Source organism: Podarcis bocagei (genome assembly GCF_964188305.1).
Source record: "Podarcis bocagei genome assembly, chromosome: 7".
Classification (NCBI taxonomy): domain Eukaryota; kingdom Metazoa; phylum Chordata; class Lepidosauria; order Squamata; family Lacertidae; genus Podarcis; species Podarcis bocagei.
Genome location: NC_138132.1, coordinates 20,195,317 through 20,215,916, shown reverse-complemented (window position 1 = coordinate 20,215,916; position 20,600 = coordinate 20,195,317). Strand labels below are relative to the sequence as shown.

Here is a 20,600-nt window from a genome sequence, read left to right as displayed (position 1 = left end):
GAGAGGAGGGAACAGTGCAGATAAAAGAACAGTTTAGAAACAGGGGAGAAGGAATGAGAGAAGAAAGAGGTAACTCTCCAAGCCCACCAGACAGACTTTCATCATCTCCCTTCTATGTTTCCCTTTTAACAAAGAAATCACTCTCAAATTGTCTATATAAACGCACACGCTCACATGTTTAGTCAAATATATGTCTTGCCCAGGCTACAGGGCTTTAGACAGATCCAGGCAACCATCCTTTAAAGTTGCAAAAGTTCATAGTCCAATTCAAAATACAGTGTCCTCTCTGCTGGAAAAGTGTGACAGGAAGAAGAAGATTCCACTTTTGATTGTTCCCCCTCCTGCCAGAAAGGGTGAGAGAATATGATATCATACCATCCCCTGTTTGTGACTCTAGCAACCATGCACCTGTGATGTGGCTGCACATCGATCCTCTCTTAGCGGTTGTCAGGGGTTCAGGAGCAGAGGCACAGGAAAGGGAGGAAACAGAGAGCGAGGGGGAGGAATCCGAAGGAAATATGAGCGATGACAGCGGCCCGAGATCTCCGAGTCTTTCCAGTGAATCGGAAGATTCACAGAAAGGGGCGCCAGTGGTCAGAGCAAGGGGGGCGCCTAGGGGGACACACCAGGAAGAAGGGACCAGAGGAGACTCAGAGAGCAGCAGTTGGAAATCGGGACCAGCTTCCCCACCAGAGCACAGTAGGGGGGAGGGGTCGCAGGCATCGGGAGCTGGCGGCTCGCCGCAAGCGGGAAGGCAGGAGTTAGGATTGGCCACACCTCCATCGGGGAGCGAGGAAACGGTCAAGAGGAAGGTCGAAGGCTGCGCGCGCGCGCCAAGTTCAAATGCACAGGAAGGCGGCACAGTAAGCAGTCTGGATAGGGAGCCAGGTCCTAAAGCCCGCCGCAAAGAGGGAGCAGAGTCCGGGGGGTCGGCGTCAGAAGAGTCCAGGAAGGAAGAGACCACGGGGGGTAGAGGGACCCAGAGGAGGAAGGGAAGACGGAAGAGGTGGAGTAAGGCTAGAGTATTAAGTTGGTGTACAGGAGGCGGAGACTCAGACGGAGCTACGCCGGTCTAGCTTCTAAGACGTAGAGCTGCACGCTGCGGCTTGAAAATGGAACTTGTAACTCAATAAAGACTTTTGTACAGTAATACCGGCTAGCGTGGTCCTCTGTGAGCTGGGACCTGGAAGCAGCTCTGACAGCGGTGATGACAGGATGTGTAGGGAGCAAGGCAGGGAGCTCAAGAGTAGTTGGAGCCAGAAACAATGAGAAACGGAGTCAACAAATTCTAGTTTTCTCCCCATCCTCCTCCTTGCAGGGTTTTACGGGGCAACACAAAGACTTAGGGGAAGGAAGCTGGCAGCTATTGCCACGCACTGCACTGGTTGGAAGTAAGAAGGCACTCAGGTGGGGCTGGGTAAAGCCAGGCCGAGTTTGGTGGGGCAGGTCCACATTGTCCCAAATGGACTAGCCTCTACTTCTTTGTAGATGCAAGATTTGAATGAGACCACTAAAGCATAACACTGCCTAACCTCTCTGTTTTGCACTTGCAGCCCTACCCTGTCCGCTCAACAGTCACTATGAACATTGCGCCAAGGGCTGTGACCAGACCTGCAGCAGCCTGCATGTCCCGCCTCGATGCCCGGAGAAGTGCGAGGAGGGCTGTGTGTGCAATGAGGGCTTTGTCAGGAGCTCTGACACTTGCGTCCCTATGTCTGAGTGTGGCTGCTTCTACAAGGGACGCTACTATCCAGCCTTGGAAGATTTCTATCCAACTTGCGAGGAACGTTGCAGGTGCCAGGCTGGTGGAAATGTGGTGTGTGTTACCGCTCCCTGCACCCCCAATGAAGAATGCAAAACGGTGGAAGGGTACCGCAAGTGCCACGCAGTTGGAAATGCCACCTGCTCGGTGGTTGGTGACCTCTATCTGTCCTTCGATGGCCGAATCATTAACTTCAAGGGTACCTGCACCTACGTCTTAACCAAGCTGCAGAAGCCAACCCAGAGCTTGGAACCCTTAGTTGTTATTGTCAAGAATGAGCCTTGGGGCAATGGGGAGATCACACTTCCCACGATGGTCTATGTGGAGGTCCTTGACAAGCAGCTTGTTTTGCTGAGGAACAACTGGGGAGTAGTGCTGGTGAGTCTCTTCATGCTGCTAAATCTGTTGAATGGTTTCTTTACATGTAAAGGTTCATCATTGTTCCACCCGATGTGTGTGTCTTTAAGGGGCCAGAGCAAGGGCCAGAGCAAACTAACGAGACCCAGCTTTACAGCTGTGAAACATAGCAGGTGCTGCTGAGTTGTACTGATTAAACTATGTCAGCAATTGGGTAGAGTATATAAGGAGCAGCACCTAGCTCTCCCATTACCCTGGGGGATGGGTTGGTGGTTGGGTCTGGTTTGGTTTGTTGATGTATTTAGTGTAAATGGAGTTTTTGTTTTTCTTATTAAAACCTTCTTTAAGTTATTTTTGAGTCCTCCCTTTTTAATGCATGGTCTCCCCAGCAAGCTCTCTGCAGCGCTACAATACTGCAAAAAGCCAACAAAATCGACAAGCTTGGTGGGGTGGGCGTTCATCTCCTACTCACTCTGTAACCAGGATCAGGCCACCTGCTAATCATCCTGAGATATTTGCCTATGGGTTAGAAGATTGTTTTGGAGATGATTTGCTCACCATCCTTCTTTAAGGGCCAGAGTAGAAGCAGTAGTTTTCACACACATAACTACTGTGTGAATGGTTCTAAGAAGTCAATTGCAGGCTCGGGAGCATGATCCAAGTTTGCACCCTGATGAGGGAATATGTGCAGTAGGGAAGCCTTACACATCATCAGAATCACCCCACGCACTGCTAAACTTTCAATCTGAATCATCCCCTCCCTGTGTTTGCTCCTTGCATTGGAAAAGAGATCCCATTTGAGTGAATGGAAGCTTTCCTTATCTAGCCCAACAGAAATACCAGCTGCAGATGACCCATCCTGTTTCGGGACTATGACAAAGACCATACCTCTCTCGCCGAGGTCCATTCCATATGAGCTTGCAATATATTTTCAAGTAGCCAGCTGCTAATTGTGTGAATGGCATCTTGGCTAGATTGGCCCTTATTCTGCATAGCACACCTTATTCAGTAGGACAAACCCCTTTATTTCTCCAGGTGGATGGAGTATTGCAGCGCCTACCTGTGAATCTTTTGTATGGGCGTCTCAGAATCTTTCAGCACGGGATCGGTATCACAATAGACTCCACCTTTGGCTTTGCACTGACCTACGACCTGTATTCCCACGTGAGGGTCACTATTCCCAGCATCTACCAGGACTACGTAGGTGGCTTGTGTGGGAACTACAATGGAGACCAGAGTGACGATCTCCAGCTCCCTGATGGCACCGTGGTCACTGATGAGAATGAATTTGGTGCCGCCTGGAAAATTCCAGTTGTTGGCGTACCCTGCACGGATGGGTGTGGTGCAGAGGGCTGCTCAGTTTGTGCGGAGGAGAAGAAAGAAGCTTTCAAACAGCCCAGCTCCTGTGGGCTCCTCACTGCATCCAATGGTCCATTCAGTGCGTGCCATGCCATAGTGAACCCCAAGCCATATCTGAACAACTGCATCAATGACCTATGTGTAGGAGGTGGTGACCAACAGATCCTGTGCCAGAGCCTCCAGAGCTACATGAAAGCCTGCCAGGAGGCCAGGGTCACTATTGAGCCTTGGAGAAGTGCAACCTTCTGCCGTGAGTACCAAGAGAACCTTGATTCTGCTTTCCCTTCTTTCCAGTGGTGGTTGGTACCCACTGAGACAGGCAAGGCACAAGGCAAGGAGACTAGGAGTAAGTGGTGCCTGAGGCAATGAAGGGCAGAGCCATTGCCGACTTGTTGTAAGTAAAAAGGTGTTGCAAGCAAGCAAGTACCACTTGGGGTCTGACTGAGGTTGTTAGGCTAGCATCTTATCATCTCTAACGGATCAACCTCCATTGCTTCCTTCCACTTCTCCAAGGGGTAAATCTCATTGGTGCTGTGACCTGGTCTTTTTGTTGACCAGCATTGCTCTGGCCAGCATCACATATGCCCATCCAAAGCAGGCAGGTTTAATTCTGCTGCTTCTGCTATATGCGGGACCCCCCGATTAACCCTCTGTGTCCTTTTTCTTGCAGCCGTGACTTGCCCTGCCAACAGTTATTATGCCACTTGTTCCAACATCTGTGAAACCAGCTGTGCTGGACTGACTGACCACATTCAATGCCCGGAATACTGTGTCGAGGGCTGCCAGTGTGATCCTGGCTTCTTCTCTGATGGCCTGAAATGCATCTCCTTGGATGAGTGTGGCTGCTTTGAGCGTGGCAGATATTTCCCGGTATGTGGAGAGGGAGGCAGTGGTGGTGATGGGGATAGTATTGGATTTCCTATACACAACCCTTGTTGTCAGGCATCTCTAGTTAAACTAAGGAATTCACTCCCACAAGAGGCAGTGATGACCATTAACTTGAATGGTTGTGAAAGAGGATTAGACATATTTCCAGAACAGAAATCTATCCATGGCTATTAATCACAATGGCTAGCTTCTATCTCTGCTGCTGGAGCAAGAATGTTGTTGTACTCAGATTCGGCTTGCAGGCTTCCTATAGGGCTTCTTGTTGGCCACCGTGGGAACAGAATTCTGGTCTCGATGCCCAGTGGCCACATCAAGCCTGGCTCGTCTTACGTTTTCAATGGTGGTTTCCTTTACTATGGAAATCTTTCTTTTCCAAGTGGTCCTAGGCTGTGTTCTCTGAGCTTTTCCCCTGTATACCAGTGTTATCTCTTGATCCCTAGCCTAATGAACCCGTGGTGCTCAATGACTGTAAGGAGAAATGCATCTGCACTGCAGCTGGAGGGTTCAGGTGTGAGGCCATCACTTGCCAAGGAGAAGAAACTTGTGAGGTGATTGATGGCGTCATGCAATGCCACAAGAAAGGTGACTTGTGATGATTACTTTTCTAAATGAACAGAGGGATTTTTGGATTCCCTGTATTCTCTTGGATTCCTGCGAAATAGGCAAGGAGTGCTGGGCATTATGAATTCAGCCCTCCACTGGTGGCAACGGGCACTTCCTTTGAAACGTAAAAAGCACTTTCAGAGAGGCAATATTTGTCAAGACTGTAGCAGCACATAGAGACAGAATTGAACGTTCCCTCCCCACGGTTCCAGAACTGTGTTGGCCTCCTCAATGCTGCTGTGAAGGGAACAGTGATTCATTGTAATCTTATAGCAAGTTGTGAGAGATGTGACCCCCCTCATCTGTTTGCTTGCAGAATTATTAAATTATTATTCTCTTCTTTCATTTTTAAAGTAGGGTTTCCAATTCTGAATCCCTGGATTTAGGGATATTAGATGCAATAGTGTATCAGAAGTTAGAAACCTGATATTCTTTCAAAAATATTAATAATGATGATGTAGGAAGCTGTCCCTCAACTCCAATAGGTTTACAGACAACTAACTTTCTCCCTCCTGTCCTTAGTTGTACCACCACCCAGCTGTACCATTGTAAAGTGCCGAAGAGGAATGGTGTGCAAGATGATAAATGGTCAACCGCACTGTGTGCCATCCTCTAATGCTACCTGCTGGGGTATGGGTGACCCACACTACAATACTTTTGACGGACGCAAGTATGACTTCCAAGGCACTTGCACCTATACTATTGTCAAGACACGTGCTGAAAGCTTCAGACTTCCATCTTTCCATATCTTTGCCAAGAATGAAAACCGGGGGAACAAAGCAGTGTCCTATGTGTCTGTGGTGACAACTGAGGTTTATGGGTATACCATCACCATGACCAGATCAGAAATTGGTTTTGTACAGGTGAGTATTGATCGATTCAGAGTTGATTCAGAAGGCAAGTTCAATGCTACTTACGAGTCCATGACGGCCATGGAGCTGATGGTTACTGCACATGTTCAAGTTGTAAAACAAAGATTGGTGACATTTTTAGGCCCTGCCATCTTGACTTATGAGACATCTTTACATATAAGCCACCAGCAAATTTGTACCTGGCATTGCTAGGGAAGGAGAAGAAACCAAAGGATCAGTGCAGCTTCTAAAGGTTCCTTCCATGATTCAAAATGCCAGCCACTCATATCCGAAGAAAGAGGAAAACCTGCTCATGGATCTCAGGAACAAGCATGTCCAATTTGGTTCAAATCCATGAAGTTTTTTAAGGTTCGTGGCATCCAGATGGTGCCCAATCGTATCCAAAAATAGCCAAAACCTGTAGTCCAATAGAAGCTTAGCTTAGTTTAGCTTCTGCTGCTACACATGAGCAAAAGGTGATTTTACACTCTTGTGTCTTTCTTCCTCTGTAATACAGGTCAATGGTATCCGGGCACACTTGCCCATTTATCTGAAGGGTGGGAACTTGCAAATTTTGCAGGTTGGCACTTCTGTCATACTTTCCACGGACTTCCAGCTGAAGGTATCTTACGATTGGAGTCACCATCTCCGTGTCACCATCAGCAGTGCTTATCAGGAGGCTGTGGGTGGCCTATGTGGGAATTATAACGAGAATCCCAGCGATGACTTCGAAACCCCTGCAGGCACAACAGCCCCTAACATCCCGGCCTTTGGTGAAAGCTGGGAGGTGACGACTATTGGCAGCCTTTGCTGGCATGATTGCAATGGGCCATGTAAGCCTTGCGAATCCGATCAGGCCCAGAAGTATGAGTCAGAGGCCTACTGTGGTCTGCTAACCAAGGTTTCCAATGGCCCCTTTGCTTTTTGCCATGCCAAGGTGCCCCCCACAATCTACTTTACAAACTGTGTGTTTGACGTCTGCTCCACCGAAGGCAACAAACAGTCCTTGTGTGATACCCTGGCAGCCTATGCCGATGCCTGCCAGAGCGAGGGAGCCCAAATTGGTGACTGGAGAAGGGACTCTGGATGCTGTGAGTATGCAAAGCACGGAAAAGAAGGGGATGAACTAACTGAAGGGGGCCTTGTTTCAGATGGGGGTCTTAAAGGTGAGCGGTCTCCTAAATAACAAGCCACCGTTTCCAGGATTCTCTGGGGGAAATCATAATTCTTAAAGTGGTCTAAAAGTGCTATGAATGCATACTGGGGATGCGATCCAATATAAATGCACAGTAGTGCACTCAGTGTAGGAACTGGGTGGCAGGGCAGAAGACCAGGCTCTCATTCTCAAGATTTGTATTCAGAATCCACCTGCTGTGTTAGTCCATGTTGTCAGTAGGGTCAACATAACATCACCACTGTGACCCACCCACCCCCTTCTCTTCCCTACAGACCTGGACTGCCCTCCGAACAGCCAGTACCAAACCTGCGGAACAGCCTGCCCAGCCACCTGCATGGATGACCAAATTCAAGGGCCAAAGCTCTGCCCAGCTGTGTGTGTCGAAGGCTGCCAGTGCCTTGAGGGTTTTGTGCTGAGCCAAGGATCATGCATCCCCAAGAGCAGCTGCGGTTGTCTGTACGAAGGACGCCCCTATGCCCCCAATGAGACTTTCTGGGCGGATGACATGTGCCAGAAGCGTTGTGTGTGCAACCCGACCAGGAGGGTGGTGGAGTGTGCAGCTAGTGCTTGCAAACCAACAGAACGATGCCAAGTGGTCAAAGGCGTGCGGGGATGCTATCCGACTGGGAACAGCACCTGCTCTGCATCTGGTGATCCCCACTACTTGAGCTTTGACAAAAAGAGATTTGATTTCCAAGGGCCCTGTGCCTATGTGCTTGCTGAGGTTTTCAACAGACCCCTGGAACTGGAAGAGTTCAGTGTCTATGTTCAAAATGAATACCGGGGAAATACTGCTGTGACCTGGACCCGGAGTGTTCAAGTCAACGTCTATGATGTTGAGATTATAGTCAGCAGGCAACATCCTGGCAAAGTCTTGGTAAGTCTGGCTAACAGTGGGATATCATTATGGTTATGATTAGTCCCCTCTGGTGCCATTTGCAGAGGACTGTTGCGTTGTGGCCACTGTCCGCTGGCTGACAGCCAATGAAAACTAATTCTGACCACATCCTCCTCCCTATTAAGTTGTGGAAGGACCACACTGGGGCATATACCAGTGGGAGTTTGGCTTTCCAACCAGGCAAGTGCACTCAAGGGGGGTTGAAAATCGGGGGCTGGGTGTGTGAACGCAGAAAGGTCAAAGGTGTCAGATAGAGACTTGCACGGCCACACTAGACCCCTGGACTGGAGTTTGCCACACCTCCTGTTGAGATTATGGGGGTGGGAAACAAGAGCTCCAAATACCCTTTTCATTTTTTCAACAGCAGCATCTTCTCCTGTCTTCCTAGGTCGAAGGCTTGCTCACCTTCCTTCCCTATGGTGCAGCTGGAGGAAGAATCAAGTTATATAGGAGGGGCCAGGATGCTGTGATTGAGACTGACTTTGGCCTCGTGGTGACCTTTAACTGGGACAGCAAGGTGTCAGTCACGGTGCCCAACACCTATGCCGACATTCTGCGTGGCCTGTGTGGAAACTTCAACGGGAACCCTGAAGATGATGCCCTTGTGCCTGGGAGCATTCTCATTCCTGATAGGCCAGTATTTGGCGGCAGTGGAATTCAGAATATTGACCCAAAATGCAAGGAGATAGTGGACCCCAAATGCCCAGGGATAGAAGAATTAGCTGCCCAGCAGCGTGCAGCAGGCCAGGAATGTGGGCTTATTGTGGCCAAGGATGGGCCCTTCCGGGAGTGCCATGGCCAGGTTGACGAAGAGGGCGCCTTCCAAGATTGCATTTACGACTATTGTTTCTACAAGGGACGCTATGCCTTCATGTGTGCGGCCATCGCCAGCTATGCCGCAGACTGCCGAGCTGTTGGGGTCACCATATACCCCTGGAGGTCTGCAACCTTCTGCCGTGAGTGCTCCATTGTTTGAAGCAGTTCCTGCTAGGAAGGTCAAGTTCATTTCCAGCAGGGTCTAGGGGCAGATAATGAGAGGAGGGAACAGTGCAGATAAAAGAACAGTTTAGAAACAGGGGAGAAGGAATGAGAGAAGAAAGAGGTAACTCTCCAAGCCCACCAGACAGACTTTCATCATCTCCCTTCTATGTTTCCCTTTTAACAAAGAAATCACTCTCAAATTGTCTATATAAACGCACACGCTCACATGTTTAGTCAAATATATGTCTTGCCCAGGCTACAGGGCTTTAGACAGATCCAGGCAACCATCCTTTAAAGTTGCAAAAGTTCATAGTCCAATTCAAAATACAGTGTCCTCTCTGCTGGAAAAGTGTGACAGGAAGAAGAAGATTCCACTTTTGATTGTTCCCCCTCCTGCCAGAAAGGGTGAGAGAATATGATATCATACCATCCCCTGTTTGTGACTCTAGCAACCATGCACCTGTGATGTGGCTGCACATCAATCCTCTCTTAGCAGTGATGACAGGATGTGTAGGGAGCAAGGCAGGGAGCTCAAGAGTAGTTGGAGCCAGAAACAATGAGAAACAGAGACAACAAATTCTAGTTTTCTCCCCATCCTCCTCCTTGCAGGGTTTTACGGGGCAACACAAAGACTTAGGGGAAGGAAGCTGGCAGCTATTGCCACGCACTGCACTGGTTGGAAGTAAGAAAGCACTCAGGTGGGGCTGGGTAAAGCCAGGCCGAGTTTGGTGGGGAGGTCCACATTGTCCCGAATGGACCAGCCTCTACTGCTTTGTAGATGCAAGATTTGAATGAGACCACTAAAGCATAACACTGCCTAACCTCTCTGTTTTGCACTTGCAGCCCTACCCTGTCCGCTCAACAGTCACTATGAACATTGCGCCAAGGGCTGTGACCAGACCTGCAGCAGCCTGCATGTCCCGCCTCGATGCCCGGAGAAGTGCGAGGAGGGCTGTGTGTGCAATGAGGGCTTTGTCAGGAGCTCTGACACTTGCGTCCCTATGTCTGAGTGTGGCTGCTTCTACAAGGGACGCTACTATCCAGCCTTGGAAGATTTCTATCCAACTTGCGAAGAACGTTGCAGGTGTCAGGCTGGTGGAAATGTGGTGTGTGTTACTGCTCCCTGCACCCCCAATGAAGAATGCAAAACGGTGGAAGGGTACCGCAAGTGCCACGCAGTTGGAAATGCAACCTGCTCAGTGGTTGGTGACCTCTATCTGTCCTTCGATGGCCGAATCATTAACTTCCAGGGCACCTGCACCTACGTCTTAACCAAGCTGCAGAAGCCAACCCAAAGTTTGAAACCCCTAGTTGTTATTGTCGAGAATGAGCCTTGGGGCAATGGGAAGATCACACTTCCCATGATGGTCCATGTGGAGGTCCTTGACAGGCAGCTTGTTTTGCTGAGGAACAACTGGGGAGTAGTGCTGGTGAGTCTCTTCATGCTGCTAAATCGACAAGCTTGGTGGGGTGGGCGTCCATCTCCTACTCACTCTGTAGCCAGGATCAGGCCACCCACTAATCATCCTAACATATTTGCCTAAGGGTTAGAAGATTGTTTTGGAGATGATTTACTCATCATCCTTCTTTTAGGGCCAGAGTAGAAGCAGTAGTTTTCACACACATAACTACTGTGTGAATGGTTCTAAGAAGTCAATTGCAGGTTTGGTAGCCTGATCCAAGTTTGTACCCTACTAGGTGAGTTTGTGCAGTAGGGAGGCCTAACACATCATCATCATCATCATCACCATCACCCCCACACACTGCTAAACTTTCAAATCTGAATCATCCTATCCCTGTGTTTGCTCCTTGCATTGGAAAAGAGATCCCATTTGAGTGAATGGAAGCTTTCCTTATCTAGCCCAACAGAAATAGCAGCTGCAGATCACGCATCTTGTTTTGGGACTATGACAAAGCACAAAAACGTTAAAGACCCTATCTCTCTCACCGAGGTCCATTCCATATGAGCTTGCAATATATTTTTAAGTTGCCAGCTGCTAATTGTGTGAATGGCATCTTGGCTAGATTGGCCCTTATTCTGCATAGCACACCCTACTCAGTAGACCAATCCCCTTTATTTATCCAGGTGGATGGAGTATTTCAACGCCTCCCTGTGAATCTTTTGTCTGGGCAACTTAGAATCTTTCAGCACGGGATCAGTATCACAATAGACTCCACCTTTGGCTTTGCACTGACCTACGACCTGTATTCCCACGTGAGGGTCACTATTCCCAGCATCTACCAGGACTACGTAGGCGGCTTGTGTGGGAACTACAATGGAGACCAGACTGACGATCTTCAGCTCCCTGATGGCACCGTGGTCACTGATGTGAATGAATTTGGTGCCGCCTGGAAAATTCCAGTCCTGGGCGTTTCCTGCACGGATGGGTGTGGTGCAGAGGGCTGCTCAGTTTGTGAGGAGGAGAAGAAAGAAGCTTTCAAACAGCCCAGTTCCTGTGGGCTCCTCACTGCATCCAATGGTCCATTCAGTGCGTGCCATGCCATAGTGAACCCCGAGCCATATCTGGACAACTGCATCAATGACCTGTGTGTAGGAGGTGGTGACCAACAGATTCTGTGCCAGAGCCTCCAGAGCTACATGAAAGCCTGCCAGGAGGCCAGGGTCACTATTGAGCCTTGGAGAAGTGCAACCTTCTGCCGTGAGTACCAAGAGAACCTTGATTCTGCTTTCCCTTCTTTCCAGTGGTGGTTGGTACCCACTGAGACAGGCAAGGCACAAGGCAAGGAGACTAGGAGTAAGTGGTGCCTGAGGCAATGAAGGGCAGAGCCATTGCCAACTTGTTGTAAGTAAAAAGGTGTTGTAAGCAAGCAAGGACCACTTGGGGGCTGACTGAGGTTGTTGGGCTAGCATCTTATCATCTCTAATGCATCAACCTCCATTGCTTCCTTCCACTTGTCCAAGGGGTAAATCTCATTGGTCCTGTGACCTGGTCTTTTTGTTGACTAGCATTGCTCTGGCCAGCATCACATATGCCCATCCAAAGCAGGCAGGTTTAATTCTGCTGCTTCTGCTATATGCGGGACCCCCCGATTAACCCTCTGTGTCCCTTTTTTTGCAGCCGTGACTTGCCCTGCCAACAGTTATTATACCACTTGTTCCAACATCTGTGAAACCAACTGTGCTGGACTGACTGACCACATTCGATGCCCGGAATACTGTGTCGAGGGCTGCCAGTGTGATCCTGGCTTCTTCTTTGATGGCCTCAAATGCATCTCCTTGGATGAGTGTGGCTGCTTTGAGCGTGGCAGATATTTCCCGGTATGTGGAGAGTGAGGCAGTGGTGGTGATGGGGATAGTATTTGATTTCCTATACACAACCCTTTTTGTCAGCCATCTCTGGTTAAACTATGGAATTCACTCCCACAAGAGGCAGTGGTGGCCACTAACTTGAATTGTTGTGAAAGAGGATTAGACATATTTCCAGAACAGAAAGCTATTCATGGCTATTAGTCACCATGGCTAGCTTCTATCTCTGCTGCTGGAGCAAGAATGTTGTTGTACTCAGATTCGGCTTGCAGGCTTCCTATAGGGCTTCTTGTTGGCCACCATGGGAACAGAATTCTGGTCTCGATGCCCAGTGGCCAGATCAAGTCCAGCTCATCTTAAGGTTTCAGTGATGGTTTCCTTTACTATGAAAATCTTTCTTTTCCAAGTGGTCCTAGGCTGTGTTCTCTGACGCTTTCCCCCTGTATACCAGTGTTATCTCTTGATCCCTAGCCTAATGAACCTGTGGTGCTCAATGACTGCAAGGAGAAATGCATCTGCACTGCAGTTGGAGGGTTCAGGTGTGAGGCCATCACTTGCCAAGGAGAAGAAACTTGCGAGGTGATCGATGGCATCATGCGATGCAACAGGATAGGTAACTTTTGATGATTGCTTGTTCTTGTGAACAGAGGGGTAAACACTGTTGGATTCTCTATATTTTCTTCGGTTCCTTATCGACAGGGCATTATAGATTCAGCCCTCCATTGGTGCCAATGGGAACTTCCTTTGAAATTTTAAAAAAGCACTTTTCAAGGTCATTCAGTCCCCAGCAACTCCAGGTCAACCGCGAAATGTCCCTTGCCTGAAATCTTGGAATGCCACTGCCAGTGAGCATAGACAACATACCGTATTTTTCGCTCTATAACACGCACCTGACCATAACACGCACGTAGTTTTTAAAGGAGGAAAACAAGAAAAAAATATTCTAAATGAAACAGTAGATGTATGATTTTTGTGGTTCATGCTGTGGCCACAGACATGTGATCTGATGGTGAGTTTGGGGTGACCCAGTGCAAAAATCCTGAGGATCCATGTGGATCCGTGCTTTGTAACCACGTTTTAAGTGGGGAGGGAAGGAAAAGCACTCAAGGGATAAGGAGCACGCGTGGGGTGGGTGGAGAAGCAGCTTTTCTGCGAGCTGAGCAGGGAGGGAAAGAGCACTGTTGCTTTAAAGGTATACTTAAGGTATTTGCCCTGTGCCTGGGGTTTTTTCCATTTAACAGTTTGCAGCCTTTTTCTTCGCTCCTTGTTTTGAGGCAGAATAGATTTGAGCAAGTGAGGAGGACTTGGATTGCAGGGGATTTGCCATTAGCTGTGTAAAAGCTCTCCTCCTTGCAGCCTTCTACTTTGTTTGTACAGGTGGCTACTGGTATCAGGTTCAGTTTGAGTGATAAGCAGCCACCAGCAGCAATACAATGGAGCACAAAAAGCAGTAGGGGCACTAGGACCCAGACAATGCTCAAATCTATCCTGCCTGAAAACAGCTGAGAAGCGGGGGGATAGCCTTTTCTTTTACTTCCTGGTTTTCACTGCGCTCGTGGCTCAGAGCTCCAGGTTGGTTTTGGGTTTTTTTTGCTGCTGGTTGCTTAAACTTTATCCTTCCTGATCCAAGCCCTCCTGTCCCTCTGCAGCCTCATTGCTCCATTTAGAGAGCGCTGGGACCTTTGCTAGCTGAGGCTGCAGCAGCTGTTACCGGCTACTTTAAAAGCGCCTGCTGGCTTTGAACTGCCTGCCTTCTCCCGGCTTGCTATGGCTCCCGTCTGTCCCTCCTCGCGTGTAAGCGGCTGCTGCCCGCTTTGCTGCCATGGCTCTCCTTCCCTCCCTCCTCCTCAGCTCCTCCCCCTCCTCCTGGCTGTAAAGCAAGCAAAGCTAGAGCCGTTCAAAGCCCTGCAAGCGGCTCCGCTTTGCTTGACTGACGGCAGCCATGGCTCCGGTCGAGTGCATTCGCTCCGTAACACGCACAGGCATTTTCCCTTACTTTCTAGGAGCAAAAAACTGCGTGTTATGGAGCGAAAATTACGGTATTGCTAGATGGACCAATGGCTCTGACTATTGCAGTTTCCAATGTTTCTACGTAGGGAGTCGCAGTTCACAGTGCCACAATAAACGGTTATTTACAAAATAGAAAAGGCTTCAAGATTATAAAAGGTCTTATCTAGAAAGTCTAAAAGAACTGGTTATGTTGAATCTAGTAAAGAGAAGACTAAGGAGGAAGCAGATCTCTTAAACTACTAGTTCCAAATCTTCCACATAGAAGAGGGCAATGTCCTGGTTTCATCCTGCCCCAGAAGGCTTAGGCTTTTGAAATTCCATACACTTCAGGTTGTATATTTTCAAACTTATCTTCCCAACAGAGTCCCGCTGCTCCCTGATTCCTGGAGCTCAGCTATCCACCTTTGATGGCCTTTCTGGGAAAGTCCCTGCTCCTGGCACCTTTCAACTGACTTCCCTTTGTGACTTCAACTCTGATTATTGGTTCCGTGTGATTGTGGAAGTTTCGTCATGTGCACCCAATGGAGTAGTCACTGCCAACTTGCTCTATTTCTTCTACAAGGGTCTATTTATTACTGTGAATAGACAGAAGGAGGCCTGGGTAAGTAGAAAGCTGAACAAGAAAGGGAGAAGTTTTACTTACGTATTAAAATATTTATTTATACAATATATATTTTATTATCCCCTACTTTGCCATGACTTTGGGTCAGTCACTGTATTATAAACATCACCACAACCACTTTAGTTGTATGCCGCTTTCCCTCTCTCTCTCTCTCTCTCTCACACACACACACACACACACACACACACACACACACACAATTATGCTCAAACTGGCTTATGAGAACACAACATCATAAAATCAACAATTGCGATAATAATTTCATATTAACAGCCATAATAAAGACGCAACGTAAGGTAAATGTAATGGCAAATAAAACCCCTCACCAACATTTTCATAGTATCAATGTTGCAACATTACTCCTCCTAGCAGTAGCAAAAATGACAAGGATGTTTGAACAGTTTCACCTTGGTCCTGGATGTTTTAGCCTAGGCTTGCCATACGTCTGGAAAATTATGGTCATGCCAGCAAATCGGACACCTAAAATGGTGTCCAGGGGGAATTTTTTGAATTTTAAGAGATGTCAGGAATTTCCCGGACGTATGGCAACCCGGCTTTTGTTTTGTTTTCTGCCCCCCCCCCCCCCGGATCTCTTGAATTGAAATGCTCCACATCTGTCAGGAAAGGAATTCTGAGCAGGGAGGGTTTTGTTTTTGTGTGTGCATTAAGCATTCTCTCTCTCTGAGGCTAGCTCAGCATGAGACTCTTAATCTCAGGGTTGTGGGTTTGAGTCCCATGTGTTGGGTGAAAGATTCCTGCACTGCAGGGGGTTGGACGAGATGATCCTAAGGGTCCCTTCCAACTCTGCAAATCTAAATCTAAAATCTCTCCCTTTGTGAAGGAGTCCATAACAGCCCAGCTTTGCAGAACTGAAATATGCCACCCAGGGCCTAGCCAGAAAGAGGAAGCTTCCTTAAAAAAAAATAACAAAACCAAAGTTCAACAACTATGGTGGTTTCCTAAAAACGAAATTTTACTTTTTGAAATATGGCAAGCCTATTTTAGCCACTACTACTATGTCAGCTACAATTATCCAAGGATAAAATAAGTCTGATCAAATGCCTAGGCCTCAGCTTCCCCAAAGAATCACTGCCCCTTTGGTATCACCATTCAGGCACCAGTTCATCTCATGATGTCAGTCACATTCACTCTTAGAATCATAGAATCATAGAGTTGGAAGAGACCACAAGGGCCATCGAGTCCAACCCCCTGCCAAGCAGGAAACACCATCAGAGCACTCCTGACATATGGTTGTCAAGCCTCTGCTTAAAGACCTCCAAAGAAGGAGACTCCACCACACTCCTTGGCAGCAAATTCCACTGTCGAACAGCTCTTACTGTCAGGAAGTTCTTCCTAATGTTTAGGTGGATTCTTCTTTCTTGTAGTTTGGATCCATTGCTCCGTGTCCGCTTCTCTGGAGCAGCAGAAAACAACCTTTCTCCCTCCTCTATGTGACATCCTTTTATATATTTGAACATGGCTATCATATCACCCCTTAACCTCCTCTTCTCTTCTGCAGTAGCTTCTTACAAGGCTTCCAAAAATACAGGGTGGGGTAGCTAACCTACCGCACAGGGTTTATGAGGATAAAATGAGGGGCCTGGGGTGGAGAATCATGTACAACACCATACGGTTCTTGGAGAAATGGTAGGATATAAATGTAATCAAACATGGGGCCCTTAACAGAGCTGTTCTAGGTGCCCTTGGGAAATGAAAGATGCTGTCCCAGGGCCCTCCTTGTCTGGGTTTCCATCTGGGCATTCCCTTGATCTGAAATGGAATTTCCATCACAATGTGGGTAAGAAACAAAAACAAAACATGGCTGCCACTACAAAAATCATGGTATTCATGGAGACCAGCGGCATTCGCCTAACCACTCCGTGTGGTGGTGCAGGGTCTAGACCCCAAGGTTGCTCTCAGTCATCAACAAATCAGTATACTCTGCAGGAATGAGGAACTTATGACCCTTCATATGTTAATGGACTCCAGCTCCCATCATCCCAAAACCATGGCCAATGATAAAAGATGATGGGAGTTGTAGTCCCACAACCTCTGGTTGGCCACATGTACCCCATCCCCAATCTTCCAGATTAAACCAGTTAAACCTTATAGCTCTAGTTTGATGCCAAGCACTTGGAAGAGAACCCTGTTTCACTGTATGCTTCTCTTTTCTCTGTCCTGTTTAACTGTTTTGTGTGTTTCAGGTGAATGGGCTGCCAGTTCAGATCCCATCCAAAATCACAGAGTCAATAATACTTAATCTGTCTGGTGAAGTCATCACCCTGAGTTCGCCTCAAGTTGAAGTAAACCTGAACCTAGCTGGAGGGGTGCAGGTGACTGCTAGTCCAGATTTGAAAGGACAAGTGTGTGGGGCATGTGGAAACTTCAACAATGATCAGACGGATGACCTAATTGGCCCAAATGAAGTGAAAGTAATTGATGTTCCTGGGTTGTTGACATCTTGGACAGCCAGAGATTTCACCCCCTGGTAAGTTAGCTTTTAAATGCTCCTCCTTGTGGATGACTGAATGGAGGCCATCAAAAAGAGCTACACTGACAATTGCAAAAGCATGTTGGTGATATGGTGCCCCATAAGAGGTTCCAAATCTCCCCCCCCCTCTCTCTTCCCCTCCCCACATTTCACCACCAAGATGATCCAATTCAAAAGTTTGGCTGTAACACAGCAATCCAGATTTTTTGCTGCCACCACCAAGAACTTGGCAGCTTTCTACTTGGCTCCACTGGTGGGGAAGGCAGTAGCAGGCCCTCTAGTGGAGTAAAGATGTGTTCGATTCTATCTAAACCACAAAACTAACAAAATTAGAGTGATGAAAAATTGGAATCTGGTCTGACAGACTATTTTATTAAAACTGGATGAGATCCAGCCAATTGGATCTTCAGAAATGCCCTGGAATTCTACAGTCCCTTGCAAGTGATGGGATTCAAATATATATGTGGAGTTCCCAACTGGAATGGTTTACCCATTCATTTCAGTGGAAGCAACTCTTCTCTGTTCTCATGGGTACTGGTGGGTAGTATTGCCCCTTCTATTGACATGAATGGGAAAACCTGTATGAAATGAAGAGCGCACCAGGTGAGGCAAGCCATATGGGCTTCTTTCATAAATGTTCTGTGCTTTTCTGTCAGCAAACTTAGATACACACCCACCCACCAATATTCACCCCTAACAAGCCCCACAAGGCAATTAACAAGAAGAAAATGATATACAATAACAAAGTTAAAATATAACATTCGTTACTAAGAACAGCAGAAAAAAATTAATTGGTTGACTTTGAAGGGTGTCCAAAAACTCTCCTTAAATAACCATAAAATGACTTAGAAAAGGGAAAATAAACCACCGTGAAGAACCACTGTGATATGACTTCTTAATTAGTATCTTATCAAATTGTGCCATGGTTAGATTTCTCGAGCACTTGAATCAACTCCTTTTGTGTGTGTCGCCCAATATGCATCTTGCAAATTATTTTACTGTGCAACATGTTCCAATTATTCATCAATGTGCAAAACAAGGTTTCAGGCAACAAGGCTTGTGGTGGGCTTGGGCCAAGTTCCTCTAGCAAACGTCTCTGACAGGAGCAGTTGGGCCTAGCCGCCCTTTTGATTTGGAGAAGGGAAGTAGCTCAGTGGTAGAGCATCTACTTTGCATGCAGAAGGTTTCATGTTCAATTCCTGGTGCCTTCAGGCAGGACTGGGGAAAACTCCTATCTGAACCCCTGCTGTCACTCATGGTACATACAATTGAGCTAGATGGACCAATGGTCTGACTCGGAAAAAGGCAACTTCATATGTTCTCATGATGCCGCAGAGAAACACTATACTCATGTGCGTTCTGGAAATTAAAAAGTAGGTAGATCCAGGCACATGGCAGTGCTCAGAATCCTGGCCAGAAAGTAAGTAAGTAAGAAAGAACACCAAGGGAACACAGGGCTTCCCCTGCTGCCTTGGATGGGAGCAAACTCAGCAATTATTACATTAGGAGCTTCACTGAATTTACTGAAGTAGAGGCTTGTTTGGTCTAGCAATGCCACCAGGTGGGACTTGAGGGTGGAAGTCTATAGCTCCACTCAGTATGGTGGACTGGACGGATCCCAAACAGAAAAAGTGACATTTCGAAGGACCTAAAAAAGAGATGTTCCATAAGACCATGGAGTCTTTATTTTGCCTAACTGCACCACGGTTCAGTCCATTTTATGTTCTAACTGCTACTTTCTCTCACTTTCTCTTTTCCCTTCTCAGTGTGGAGTGAGAGAAGATTCACTTGGTAAACTGAAAGTTCCAGACTGAAGCTACTGAATTGTAGTAAGGGGAAACTGGTGTTTGGGTGACTGATGAAATGATGAATTTAATCCTATAATTTGGGTAATCCTTGGCAAAATCTCATTAGAAGGACTTTGTTCAGTAAATCTATTCCTTCAGATCTTTTAATTAAAGGTATGTGAGAGGGAACAGATTATGCCTAATAAAGACATCTGGCTTAATTTTGTCTTAATCTCTCTTGAGTCTAAATATGTAACAATGACTTGGCCGGGTACATGGGGGGAGGTTTCCCTCAGCACTGTTCCTGGGAAAGTTTTGAAAGAAGGCTAGGCATAGCTTTCTGTATTTTGATCCCCTCACTGAAAGTTAAAAAATACTCCTCAGGTCGCAATTAATTAATTAATTAATTAATGTATTACCCACTGTTTGCCAGCAGGCCCCAGGGTGGACTACAACAATTTAAAATTCAGAATTAAAAACAGTTAAAACTGATTACCACCACAGGAATATGGTGAGTCCTGAAAGCACACATCTCTTGTGTCAAAGGCTAGATTAAAGAGGTGCTTCAATTTATGTTTTTATTTAAACATTGCATTATCAGGGGGCCTTACAATAAACACAGTCAACTGTACAATAAAATCAAATGGCAAACATGTGAATAGATTGAAGCAGCTGGTCCCCGAAACCAATACAAAGAGTTTTACGGCACAGGCAAGAATAAATTAAAAGTGTTTGGAAAATGGAACCAGGCCAGCCTGTCTGAGGAGAATGTTTCACGTCAGGACATTGCTGTTGAACAGGCCCTTCAATACACCACCCATGACAGTGTTAGAGACTTCAGAATACAGACCAGAATGGAAAAATCCAGGCAGCAATATTTTAATTACAAAAGTTTTATTGACTTTGGTTTATTTGTCAGACAAGCAAAGCAAAGGGGTGCATTCAGCTGCCAAAATGAGAGAAAAATGCCCCCGAACACCAGGGGCAAACAGTTTTTATCCCCTTAGGCAAAACAATGGTTCAACCCTTGACCCAGCCCTCAAACATTCCCCTTTATGCATATTCATTGAAGCTCAACCAATTAAATAATTGATGTTGGTCTTTCGGTTCCAAACTGCATTATACACTAGGTGGCGCTGCGAGTTTAAAATCTTTCTGACCCCTTTTACTGGTTCCAGTAAATGCTCCTTGACCCCCTCCTCTTTTGTGGTTTTAACAGGTTGCTCGGCTTAGAACCTTGTGGTGGGCTAGACATCCTGGGCAAACGAACAGTTTCTCAGAACAGCTCCAAAATCCCCTGACCGCATCCTCTTGCAAACTCGCTGTGTTGCAAAAATATTGTTTTTGCAAGCAGGGGCAAGCAGGGGAGAGAGAAATGTCTTTTTTAGCTTTCAGCTTATAAAATGGCTCCAGCCTGGCTCTCCAAAGTGGACCCAGGTGGACCCCTGGTCCTCACTCCTTCATTCCCCCCTTTCCATCATGAAAATGCCGACCGATTATGGTTCTGCATTTTCATTTTGATGGACCTATAGGTACCACATCATAG

The 20,600-nt window shown here is 47.1% G+C and overlaps 2 protein-coding genes across 2 annotated transcripts; both read left to right on the top strand.

The window, feature by feature from the left end:
• Window positions 1-189: 189 nt before the first annotated feature.
• LOC308591538 (IgGFc-binding protein-like) lies at window positions 190-7,501 on the top strand (the record flags this gene model as incomplete). The annotated part of the gene is made up of 9 exons (XM_081202306.1): window positions 190-353; window positions 1,554-2,140; window positions 3,155-3,728; window positions 4,149-4,348; window positions 4,807-4,948; window positions 5,492-5,832; window positions 6,338-6,911; window positions 7,270-7,449; window positions 7,485-7,501. Exons 1-9 carry the CDS (start codon window positions 191-193, stop codon window positions 7,499-7,501), a joined length of 2,778 nt encoding a protein of 925 aa, XP_081058432.1. The 5' UTR covers window position 190.
• Window positions 7,498-19,236, top strand: LOC308592224 (IgGFc-binding protein-like). Its single transcript, XM_081203512.1, has 9 exons — window positions 7,498-7,874; window positions 8,284-8,851; window positions 9,720-10,306; window positions 10,963-11,536; window positions 11,957-12,156; window positions 12,616-12,757; window positions 14,517-14,755; window positions 16,981-17,264; window positions 19,034-19,236. The coding sequence occupies exons 1-9, from the start codon at window positions 7,503-7,505 to the stop codon at window positions 19,041-19,043; spliced, it is 2,976 nt and encodes a 991-aa protein (XP_081059638.1). The 5' UTR covers window positions 7,498-7,502; the 3' UTR covers window positions 19,044-19,236.
• The last annotated feature ends 1,364 nt before the right edge of the window (window positions 19,237-20,600 follow it).

Excerpts from the sequence above, each read along its gene's own strand:
- LOC308592224 (XM_081203512.1), top strand. The coding sequence starts at position 7,503 with ATGTGCCAGAAGCGTTGTGTGTGCAACCCGACCAGGAGGGTGGTGGAG. Across the intron at positions 7,875-8,283 it reads AACATCCTGGCAAAGTCTTG|GTCGAAGGCTTGCTCACCTT; the intron begins GTAAGTCTGGCT and ends CTGTCTTCCTAG. Across the intron at positions 8,852-9,719 it reads GAGGTCTGCAACCTTCTGCC|CCCTACCCTGTCCGCTCAAC; the intron begins GTGAGTGCTCCA and ends TTGCACTTGCAG.